Source organism: Meles meles, chromosome 7 (assembly GCF_922984935.1).
Source record: "Meles meles chromosome 7, mMelMel3.1 paternal haplotype, whole genome shotgun sequence".
In the NCBI taxonomy this organism is placed as follows: domain Eukaryota; kingdom Metazoa; phylum Chordata; class Mammalia; order Carnivora; family Mustelidae; genus Meles; species Meles meles.
The window spans coordinates 139,659,290-139,671,633 of NC_060072.1; the positions used below are offsets into that span (position 1 = coordinate 139,659,290).

At 38.1% G+C, this 12,344-nt stretch overlaps 1 protein-coding gene across 1 annotated transcript in view; it reads left to right on the top strand.

Moving 5' to 3' along the window:
• Positions 1-11,793, top strand: part of LOC123947493 (mitochondrial poly(A) polymerase) — a 32,691-nt gene extending 20,898 nt beyond the window's left edge. Inside the window, exons 7-9 of the mRNA XM_046013753.1 lie at positions 8,705-8,797; positions 8,873-8,946; positions 10,578-11,793. Coding sequence (XP_045869709.1) covers positions 8,705-8,797; positions 8,873-8,946; positions 10,578-10,940 — 530 coding nt within the window. The 3' untranslated portion in view covers positions 10,941-11,793. The remainder of the gene's footprint in view (positions 1-8,704; positions 8,798-8,872; positions 8,947-10,577) is intronic.
• Positions 11,794-12,344: the final 551 nt, after the last annotated feature.

Below are 12,344 nucleotides of genomic sequence, written 5' to 3' on the forward strand. Positions count from 1 at the left end.
TTGGCACAGTGAAGATATGGATGATATTCTTAGGTAATTCACAGTCTGGTAGAGGCATAAGGCAGACACACAGACAGACAGACAGACGTAAAATGTGGGTATTTCCTCACAGTAAACAACCTGTAAATAGCACTTCCTCTTCAACCTTTGCTGTGTGCACTAATGCTCAAAACTGCCCTCACAGGGGTGCCTGGGTGCATCAGTTGTTAAGCCTCTGGCTTCGGCTCAGGTCGTGATCCCAGCGAGCTGCGATCGAGCCCCGCATCCAGCTCTCTGCCCAGCAGGGAAGCCTGCTTCTCCCTCTCCCACTCCTTCTGCTGTGTTGCCTCTCTTGCTGTGTCTCTCTCTGTCAAAAAAATAAATAAAATCTTAAAAAAAAAAAAAAAACTGCCCTCGCAGAAACCATTTTGGGGAAAAATCATGGAACTCTTGGAGTTTAGAAGCTAAGGAAAGCAGAAGCTATGAAAAGGAGGAAGAACAGAGGCAAGTTGACGTGGGGGGCAAACTGTTCCTAACAGCCTGTTGCTCTTTTCCAGTTGCACGGGAACTGCCACTCCTGCCAGAGGACCCCTGACATACCCTTCCTGGGAGCAGGTCTCCTACCTTCTCTCCTTACCTCCATTTGTTTCCCACCAGTCTATTTGTAACTAGCAGAATGATGGTCAAAAATTCATCTCTTATTATATTATTCTCACTTGAAATCCTTAGGTAACTTCCTAAAATCTCTTTGAAAAAATTTCTGCTAATTATTTTAGAAAAAGAATGTGATTGGTGGACAAACTTAAAATGACATGTTGAGGTTTTATTCCAGGTTTATTCTGGAATAAACAATTAACAAAAAACAATTAAATAAACAAAAACAAATGGAATAAACAAAAACAATTAAAATTGTTTTTTAAAACAATTTACCTTTATTCACATCTAATGGCATCAAAACAGACACACTAGTTTTGGAATTCTTTAATTTTCTATTTTAAAATACCACATTAGTTGTTTACAATTTTTTGTGTTAGCTTTTTTTTTTTTTTTTTTTTAAGATTTTATTTATTTATTTGACAGAGAGAGAAAGCACAGGCAGGGGAGCGGCAGGCAGCGGGAGAAGCAGACTCCCTGCTGAGCAGGGGGCCCAGTGTGGGACTCCATCCTGGGGCCTGGGATCAGACCTGAGCTGATAGCAGCCGCTTAACCCACTGAGCCACCCAGGCTCTCCTTGTGATAGCTTTTAAACACTGTAAGAGAAATTTTCAGGCTGCTTTTTGCAGCTACATCTCCACACACAGCACATTGTGGGTGTGAATTGCCAGTAAATGAATACACGAATTTGATAGCATTATTGCTGCTTTTTTATCTTTGATTTTTTGAAGTTCTGATAATACCTTGAATTTGTTCTAAAAGATTTTTTCATAAATGAATGTATATTGAGGATGTGGTGAAGATTATTTTAAGGAGACTTTATAAAAATATTTTTTTTATTCATTGAGGTATTTTTCAGATTCCATTTTTGTTATACTTCCTGATTTTAACCAGTGGTCCTACATTGGTATATGCAACAGGACCTAAGAATAAAAACAATGTTAAACTCTGAAACTGTTAAAACCATCTCAGGTGCTCTATGGTTGATTGGCTGAGTTAAGTCTTTGGGTATAATCTACATCGTGCCTGTCCCTCGATGTTCAGATAGTGGCTCTCAATTTGTCTTATTTAAAAAAGAATATTTGCTTGCTTGCTTGTTTATTAATAGAAGGCGACATGAATTTCTGGAACACCTTCTATCACTTCTAGGGCCTTATAAACCTGGTTGGAACTTAGAATAATCCAGAGGTCGTAGAGTTGTATTTAGGGTCCCTTTGACCTTCCCTTTCCTCGTCTTCTCTTACATTCACTTCTGTGTGCAAATCTGGAGGCTCAGCACTCTACCCTCCTTGCTCATCCTCACGTTCTGCTCTTGTGTACCGTCTTTGCCTGATACGGCCTTCTTCTCACTGCCTCCTCTTCTCCCATGGAGAGAAGCTCTTCAGGGTTCTGCCAGGGAAGGGAGAAGACGAACCCAGTCCAAGATCTCATTTGTTAGGTCACTCCCGGCTGGCTCCCCGCTGCCTGCCTTCCTGGAGGTAGCGCTCTGTTGGCTTCCAACACCTGCTACACACCTGTATTGTAACAGCTGTCACGTTGCCGACTTACTTACCTGCCTGTGTTGGCCCAGCCTTTTTAGGGCAGGCAGTCTTTGATTCATTTCTGCATCTCCCGTTCCTGGCATAGTATTGGGTTCCTAGGAAAAGTTCAGTAAACAGACTTCAGAGGATAGGCTGAGCGTTTCACAGTTGAGAGCTTTTTGTACTGAGCATGATGGAAACTTTCATATTTCAGTTACTCTTGAATTTCTCTTTCTTTGTGTTTTCTTATAATCTCCTCTCCTTTCCCCATTATGTCTGTTATTGTGTGTTCTCTCCTACTTTGGCTTTGCTGCCTTTGTTAAATTTACTTCTTCACTTAGTGCTTTCTGTGGCATTTTCCTTTCATAAACAGTTGTTAGATTATACCTTTTTGTTTAGGATCCCTGTGCTTCCTTCCTGCGATGAATTAAAGGTTTGAGGAAGAAATGACAGGGTATAATATCTTTGGCAGTTTTGATGCAGAAACCCCAGGATGGAAGAGAGTCTTAATTGTTAGTTCTGTGTGATGCAGTAACAATTTATTGGGTGCTGACTCTGTGCTGGGCACTTGGCTAAAAAATCATATACACCATCTCATTCAGTCCTCCCAGCAAATCTTATAAGGCACATTTACTATTTTCATAGGTGAGAAAACTTTGAGAGGTTTTCCAAATTTCTTAAGGTAACTGAAATATATTACATCTAGAAGTACATGTGTGTATATGTATCAGTTTCACAAACTGAACACACCCATGGAAAGTCCTCCCTGAGTGAAAATACCACAGAAGCACTAGCTGTCTTCCCTTCCGGCCCTTTCACGCCCTCCCCACGCCCCCTTTCCACAGCATGGGTTCATTTTACCTGTTTATGTCTCATAGAGAGTGTATTGTTTGGGATCTGGTTTCTTCCCTCTCAGTATTGTGTTTAGGAGATTCATTCCTACTATTTGTGTATTCGTGGACCACTCATCATTGTGGCACAGTATTCTTCTACGTGAACAAAACAAAAAATATTTTTAATTCTACTTTTGATGGGCACATAAATAATTTGTAGTTTGGGACATTACAGGTAATTACTAATATCGTTCTAGCACATTTCTTTTGGTGAGCATAGGCTCTCCTGTCAAGTATAAACTAGGAGTAGAATTTCTGAGTCTTGGGATTTGGGTATATTCAGCTTCAGTAGATGCTGCCAGTTTTCCAAAGTGTAAACTCCCACAGGCATTATGGACAAGTTCTAATTGCTCTATATCTTTGCCAACACGTGGTGTTATCTTTTTTTATGGTAGCTGTTCTAAATGTATGTGTAGGGGCATCATGGCGAGTTTTGGTTTTCTTTTCCCTAATGACTAATGAAGTTGAGCACCTTTTCATATCTACATCAGTCACTTGAGTAATTGAGTAATTCTTTACGTCTTTTGCCAATTTTGCTCTTGGCTTGTCTTCTTCAAAGATTCATTTGTAGGAATTCTTTATGTATTCCCCATGAGTCCTTAGTCATACATTGCGGATTTATGTGTATGTCTGTATATCTCAAATAAATACATACTGTGGTTCCCTTTTCATTCTCTTAATGGTGTTTGGTGAAAAGAACTGATTTTGAAAGTTCAGTTCTACCAAAGTACAGATGCACATAATAGATGAAGAGTAAAATATTCTACAAATTTAGTAACAACTCACACTCTGAGCCTCTGCCTTCTATTCCTTTTGCCTCTCTCTGTAGGTAGCCCCTTTTAACTCTTTCAGCTGATCTGTTTGCTGTTATAAACTATATTTTCAGAAAGTATCATAATTTCTCTATTTAACCAGGGAGTGGAATTGGCATGTACAACTTTATATGGGTTTTAGGTAATAGAGCGTGATGATTCAGTATTTGTATATGTTGCAAAACGATGACCGTGTTTCTTGATTTTTAGTTTTAGGCAGTATGTATAACTTCCCTTTATGGAAGAAGAGGAATTACCTTTTTTCCTCACCATACACACATCTCTTCCATGCCTCATACTCTGAATGTGGCTATGGCTTAATTTTGCTATGTACTCTTTATACTTTTATGACTATGTAAATATTGTTCCTGTCTAATCCATGGAATAAATTAAAATTAATTTTCATTCCTCCCAACTTTTTCTGTTCTTTGGAATAGTTTTTAATATTCCTTATTTTCTTGTTTGCTTAGTTTTTCATGTACTTAACATTACTTGAATCTCCAGCTTGCGATTAGTTGTCTAAATCTTTTGTCAAAATAGTCAGTCATCAAATATTCTATTTATTAATTCTTCCTTATATAGCTTCTGTTTTTCTAAATTTTTTTTTCATTTTATTCATTTTTCATTTTAAGTTTAGTGTCATGTTAGAGGCCTTCCTCAGGTGTCTGGTAGTCTTTGATTTCCAGCTCATGTTTGAGTTAGGAACTCAAAAGTCCAGTTGATGGGGTACCTGGGTGGCTCAGTAGGTTAAAGCCTCTGCCTTCGGCTCAGGTCATGATCTCAGGGTGCTTTATTTCACTGTCTGGGTCATTCCTCTTGAGCTACTCAGATTCCCCATGACTCTTATTTTTCTGGAAGAAAAGACCCCATTACTAGCATGCTGTCACGTAGACATTTACTACGCTTTTGTTTACTTACTGTTCCTTATAGAACAATGTTCCTACCCTCAGCTGTGTCTCCTGTCTTCTTGTGTATAGATATCCTTTCTTTTACCCTGTCCAAAGTAAGCCTAAGGTTTTCTGTCCAGAAAGAGGAGATCTGGGGGAGTCTGACTGCTTTCTCAGCCATCAGGCTCCAGTCTTGGTGCTTCCAGTTAGCCCTAGTGCTCGCAGCTCCTGAGTTGTTGAGAGCTCTGCCTTGTAGATCGGGGTTTTTCTTGGCTTTCTTTACTGCTAGTTCAGGATTCAGTCTTTTCAGATCTCCTAAGTCTTCGCTGCTTGTCCATCTGTTCTAAAACTGAAAAGTTTTTGGTTCATATTTCTTCTGTTCTCCATCTTTAAGATTTTATGTCATTTTAGTGTCATTTCATTGGTGTTTGGGAAGGGGGTGAAGATAGACGCTTGTGTTCCTTTCATCATCTTTACCCCCATAGTATGTGCTCTTAATCAGAATATTGGCTCCCTCCTGGAAAGGCCGAGTGTTATTGGAGCACATGGCATGGTGGGAGAAGCAGGTAAAACCTTACCCTGTGCGTTGATGAGCGTGAGTGATTAATAGGGAACGATCTGTATATAGATGTGCGTGTGAGAAGAATAGTATCTGAGTCACATTCTGGAGTTGAGTGAGCTACGAGGCAATAAATAAAGCTCCTTTGATAACACAGATACCACCATAACACATTCTTCACAAGGTTAGGTCCAAGTGCTTGAGAGGCAGTTGCTTGGATGGGCATTTCGGAAAGCATTCTGGCTGCGTAGGTTAGAAGGAAACAAAAGGGTGATGTGTCTAAGTGAATAGCATCTCCGCCCCTCGTGTTAAACTGTCTGCATTAATTATACAGCACGGATCACCTGTTGGCTTCTCCCATTTAATTACTGCTGATCTGTAGCATACTGGAATGTTTGGACCTGTTAATAGTTCTACTAGAAGCTGAATATAGTTTCGATTTTTAGCTCTTCAAGCTTTGTTCCAGTAAGCTCCTCTTATAAAAATGGGACATCACAAAAGATGTGTTACCAAGAAAAAAATAGTAAGCCTTCAAATGAACTTTATTCCTGTTATGCTGCCCCTTACCTATGTGCCTGTCAACTTCAGGTGACTTACTAGAAATACATGTAGCTGGCACAGTACAGATTTTGTTCTTCTGACCAGAAAGATTAACCAGAATAATCCACAGCCCGTAGACGTGGTTATCGGTACTGCAGCCCCTCAGTAATCTATTAAGAGTGCCAGTAGTGATCCCTGTTACTAATTATGAATTCTATAGTGTGGATATTAATTGCCTGGAAGACCGTGGGTAAGTTATCGATGTAGCTATCTATGTCTCTGGGAAGATTACTCGGTGCATTTCATGTGTCATGTATACTGTGCTGAAAAAGAGTTATGGATGTACCAATCCATGAGGCTCTGAGGTTTCCAAAAGAAGCAAGGAAATCAAATTTAGTAAATACATAACCTTACTTTTTCATAGTTTCTAAGCTCACTTAACGTGAAGGTGGGGGAATGTGTCATCAAGCTCCTAATACGGGTTAATTAAGGTGCTTACCTGGCTCTTTTCCTCATGACCGGGAGTTTGTATTTACTTAGAAATTTTTGTCGCTATGTCATACAATACTTTTAAGAAAAGAGTACCGCAGGTTTAAACTAATAGTGATACGGTTCATATGTCTGAATAGGTTGGGAATCATTTTTCTATTGCAGTACTATCCAATAGAACTTTCTGTGATGATAGGAATGTTTCAGATCCATATTGTACATAGGAGGGTAGGCACTGGTCACTTGTGGCTCTTAGGCACTTGAAGTATGATTAGTGTGGTCAAGGAAGTGAATTTTTTATTTTAATAGCCACATGTGGCTGGTGACTATTATATTGGATTGTGTGCATGTTGTCTAGGTGTTACAGTCGATAAATGGGGCAGAGACGATAGGAGGGGAAAGACTTGACAGCCAAGCCGCTAGGTTTGAAAGCCTTAGGAATTTTGAAAAAATAAAGATGGCCCTATCTTAAATCAGAGGATATTTTTTTTGTCCTTCAAGTTTTAATACACTCTGTTAACCCTTTAGTGAGAAGTAGCGGTCACAGAGACAGTCTCTGTTTTTCATTATTGTACAGATCTCAAAATGTTTTAATGTGGACCTCATTTTTCTGTGATGCTTTAATTGGAAATACCTTCCTGAAAAAAGACAAAACAGCTAAAATAACATCAATATATGTGACTGTCACTATGTCACAAGAAATATAACTGTTGATAATTTGAAAGAGTAAAACATGTGCCTGCCTGGGTCCCATAAAAAATAGATCTAAGTGTGGAGCGCCTGGGTGGCTCAGTCCGTTAAGCATCTGACGTCGGCTCAGGTCATGATCTCCGGGTGCTGGGATTGAGCAGAGCATCAGGCTCCATGGTCAGAAATCAAGGTTGTCCCTCTTTGCTGCCCTGTCACCCCCCCCCCCCCCGCCCCTGTTCATGCATAGGCTCTCTTGTACTCTCTCTCTCTCCTTCTCTCAAATAAATAAAATCTTTAAAGAGAAATAGATCTAAGTATAACTGAGTATAAGTTCTTCAGGGTACTTTAGGTAATGTAATAGAGGACATATAATTTGCTATTAAAATAAATATATGGGGTGCCTGGATAGCTCAGTTACTGAAGCATCTGACTCTTGTTTTCCTCTCAGGTGATCTCATAGTCCTGGGATTGAGGCCCACATCAGGCTCTGTGCTCAGTGCAGAGCTTCCCCTGTCCTTCTCCCCCTGCCTCTCATCATGTGCATGTTCTTTCCCTCCCTCTCTAAATAAATAAATCTTTTAAAAAAATACATAAAATTAATATGTTAGGATATAGAGTAACTTGAGAAATTCTATTAGTGACCCAGGTCTTAACAAAAAATATAAAAAATGACAAAAAAAAAAAGGGAGACAAAAATTTGAAGGGCCCTTATCTATCTCTTTCTGATTTCTGTATTTAGTCCCTTCAAAATATAATTGATCATTCAGATTACTGATTATGTGCCTGCTGTATGCTAGACATTTGTGGCTAGACTGGATGTGGAGAGGGGGAATAATGAATGGGACAGCGACATTTGTAATCCCAGACTGGGGTAGGGGCATGGGCAGCGTGCATACACAATCACAGGGCAGTCAGTTAAGTGCTGATGAAGTGTGAAATAACTAATGGAGGATGGCCAGCTTGGAGTTGGGAAATGCTTTCAGATGAGGTGGCTGTTAATTCGATTTTTGAAGAATGAGAATTTGCCTGCTTACTGTACAGTGGAAGGTAGGTTAGAATGGACGAGGAATTTCATGCTGGCTGTATATTTATCATGAGGGGGATGAACCCTTCTGAAGATACAGGTACTATTAGAAGAGATGAATGCTTAAGTCTAGGGTGTTGTTTACTTTGTGGTAGTGAATTCTAGTTTTGCCAAAATACTGCATTTTAGAAATCACCAGAAGTTCTTCAAAACTCTTAGACCATTCAATTTGTGTTGTGGATGAATTGTTGCAAATACATGCATGAAGGGGTGATGAGGATAGAAATGGAGAGGAAATTCAGTATTTTGATCAAAGATAGTGCCAACATTTGAGTTGGTGAAAGGTGGGAGCTATCTACATTTTCATTTATAACTGAAAAACTGATGACCTCAAAAGATAGATTAAGAATCGTTGAGTTGTTGATAGACAACTTTAGTATGCTAAAAAAAAAAAAAATGTAATGCTAATTTCACTGAACTGTAATTAGTCTCAAATCTTTTTGGTAAGAAGTTTTAAATCCTATTCACTGTAAATATGTATAACACTAATAATAGGATACATTAATCTGTAACTTTGATTTAGTTAATTACCGAATCCTTTTCTGAAGTAGACAATATCTTTGAAATGTGAAAATTTTCCATTTCTGTTTTTTGAAGGTGCAGAAGATAAATGCATAATAGAAGGCCACAACTGTACGTTTATTAGTGACTTGAATAGAATTAAACCTTCAGGAAACACAGAAACACTAGGTAGGTGTTTTTTTTTTCTTTGTTTTTAATTGAGATAGACCTTCCTCTTATTTTCCTTGTTTTATTTTCTTACAGAATCTCTACTGAAAGAATTTTTTGAATATTTTGGCAATTTCGCTTTCAATAAAAATTCCATAAATATTCGACAGGTAAATAATATTTTAATATTTAATGACTAAGTGGTCTTCTGCTATACTGGTGTTTAATTAGTTTTCAGAGCACTCTAACATGTTAGTATATTTCAGCTCCAAAGTAGTAGATACTAATAAGGAAATCGATGCCCAAAGGAGCTATGTAAGATCATTAATTTAGTTATTTGGAAGAGCAAAACCCAGCTCTTTCAGCATCTAATACTGCCTCCTTCAAAATGTGGAATATATTCTGAAAAATCTTCTGGAAAACATAATTTTATATATACTTCTTATTAAACTGCTTTTGTGTTCATGGAAGAAGTAGGATACCCAGCCATTTTGATTTTAGTGGTTCTCTCAATTTGAGCTCTAAATTTATTTGGGCAAATGAATTTGTGATTTGGATTCATGTGAGTAGCTGGAATGGTAGACTTTTTTTTTTTTTTTTTTTTTTTTTTTAAAGAAAATTCAGAGCAGAATCCTAGGCAAAATTTGTTACCAAATGAGGGATACTTGAGGTAGCTCTCTGTTTGGGTTTATTCTGTTTAGCATTTGGGTACTTGGTTACAGCCATTTTAAGATTGGCTGTATAAAACATATAATCAGATACTCTGTTTTGTTGTTTTATTTACCTCTTCCCTTTTTTCATTCTTGCCTCTTATCCTGCTTATGGAGATTTTGTTTAACAGCAACAACAACAAAAAAGTGTGGAGAGTGGAGAAGGAGGGGACACAGCTCTGGAATGCAAGCTCATATGGCTTAGATTCTGTATGAGAAGATCACTGATCACATGAAGTTCTTTATCCTTTTTGTCCTCTTACCCCTGGGCCTCAGGGGTGTTGGATCAGCAGGACCCCTGCTGGGTAGGGCTTGAGAGCAGTTAGGGAATAAAGAGATGCTGCTCACATTGGAGCATGTGTCTTGTTAATATTTTAGTAATATGTGTGGTATCATTTGAAAGAGAAGATTATATATACTAATGCATCACTGCTGGTCGTATGAAGCACAACTTTAGCTTTTCTTTTATTTCTATGGGATGTGGCCTTACCTGTCAGCGGCTTATAGAAGTTGGATCTTTAGGAATATAATAGAAAACTTGCAGTGTTTTATAATGAATAATGAATAATCTTTTGTTCCTTCTCTTCCTTTCTGACTTTATTCTTGGGAAACATTAGTTACTATATTTAATTTAAGGATTCTAATTTTGTGTGCTTCTATTTGTTTTTAGCAAGTCTCAAAAATAAGTGTGTCTTCATTTTATTTTCTGCTATTTTTCACTTTTTTCCCTTCCTTGCTTTATCCTCTTAGGTCAGTTGATACTTTAAAAATACTTCTGTTGATTTAGTTAGTCTAGATAACTCCCATCTGAGCATCATCATCCATAGCTATAAACCTAATTTATATTTCTCTAAAGAAAAGTCGCAAAACTATAGTGGTTAAAAAAACCCAGTCAGAAGTACACACACACACACACACACACACACACACACACCATGCATACATACCCAATTCTCTTAGGAAAGCAGTTCTTTAATCTGTAAAGTAAATGCTGGGATTTCCTGTTTTTGACATTTTATTAGACTAAATTGTTCTTCTAGTCGAGCCTTTCATATATTTATACATTTTTTCTTCTTTATAAAAATCTGCAGGGAAGGGAACAGAACAAACCTGAGTCTTCTCCCCTGCATATTCAGAATCCTTTTGAAACTTCTCTCAACATCAGCAAAAATGTAAATCAAAACCAGCTACAAAAATTTGTAGATCTGGCCAGAGAAAGTGCCTGGATTTTAAGTCAGGAGGATAAAGATCGCCCTTCCCCATCCAGTAATCGGCCCTGGGGGCTGGCAACGCTGCTGCTTCCGTCGGTGGTAAATAGTGTGTCTCTTGCCAAGAAGAAAAGGAAGAAGCCTGCAAGTGAAAGAATTAAAAATTTGCTGGAATCCATAAAAAGTAGCAGTCCAGAAAATGACACAAACACCAATGGGAAAAGAACAGTTAGTACTCAGGCATAGTGGCGCCTCCTTCGCTTTAAGAACTGGTTTCCCCAGAGAACGTGCTCTTTGGAGCGCCTGGAAGAACGGGTGTGAAACTCTCACAGATGCCCACTGTCATCCGATGTCTCTCTTCATGATCTTCTCACTGGGCCTCCTCCAGGTCTGAAGTTCTGGGAGTTTTCAGCCTGATAAGCCTCAGATCCATCGGCACCTAGAACGTCCGCCACAAGGAACGGGTGACAGAGGATTGGAATACACTGTAGATAAACTATACAAAGCAAGAGATAAAAAATCAGTTTTAGAATCAAACCATTATTGATATCAACATTAGGCCCCGGATGGAAATCATTTAAAAGGACTTTGGGTATGTACATATGTAGTCATTGAATTTAATAAAGCTTCAGAATTTGCTGTTACTCTTTAGTATGTAGTTTTATATTCTTCAAGCAAAGTACTCTTATTCACATATAAATTAAAACAGGTTTTCCTGTTTTATTCCATATATAAATAAAAGCAGGTTTCCAAAAAGGTTCATGTTTTTAAAAGATACGAGTGCAGATCCTTCAGTACATTCTCAGTATTCTAAGCCAGATACATAAAAATATTGGTACATTGTATTCTAGAATGTTAGGTACTTTTTCTGTTTTCAAAAATAAAACCCTGTTTCTACTATATGATATTTGCAGTATTCTTTTTCTTATTTTTTGAAACCTCCTTTCTTCCTGTTCAAAGCAGATACGTATTAAAATACAGTTTCCATACATTCCCTGTGGACTTTCAGGTTTAGAAGCCAGCAGAGTAGTGCTTGAAAACGGGGGACTTGAGCCAGACTGGCTTCCCAGTAAATTACTCAGCCTCTCAGGGCCCCCGTTGTTTCTCTGTAAAAGGGGGACAATAATAGTGCCTGCTTCTCAGATTTTTATTGACAATTACATGAGGTGCATAGGAAAGTGCTAGGTCAAGAGTCTGACACATTATACATGTTACTTTTATTTTTTATTTTTTGTGATATGTAAGTTATTCTTGCTACTCAGAATTCAGATTTACAGTTTAGGTCAGAAACTCTAACGAGCTCTGCTTGGGATATTTTGGGGGACTCACTAATAGAATTGTCATGAAGCACGGAGTTCTCGGAGTGTTCATGTGGCTCTGCTGTTTCGATTTTACATACGAAACCAGCAGACAAATATCTATATTCTTGCATATATATTTGGTGTGCTTTTATACAAACAAGTAGCAGTGTTCTTTTATACAGTTCTTTGAAAAGCCATTTTTCATGTATTCTTCAGTTAGGTTGATTCTGTTGGGCTAGAATCTGTACTAGGAATTGAAAAGAGGTTTATAAAGCATAATTAGTTAGTTTCTAAATGAAATGATCCCGGATATTTGATCGGACGTTTTCGTTTTTAGGTTGGTGTTAAG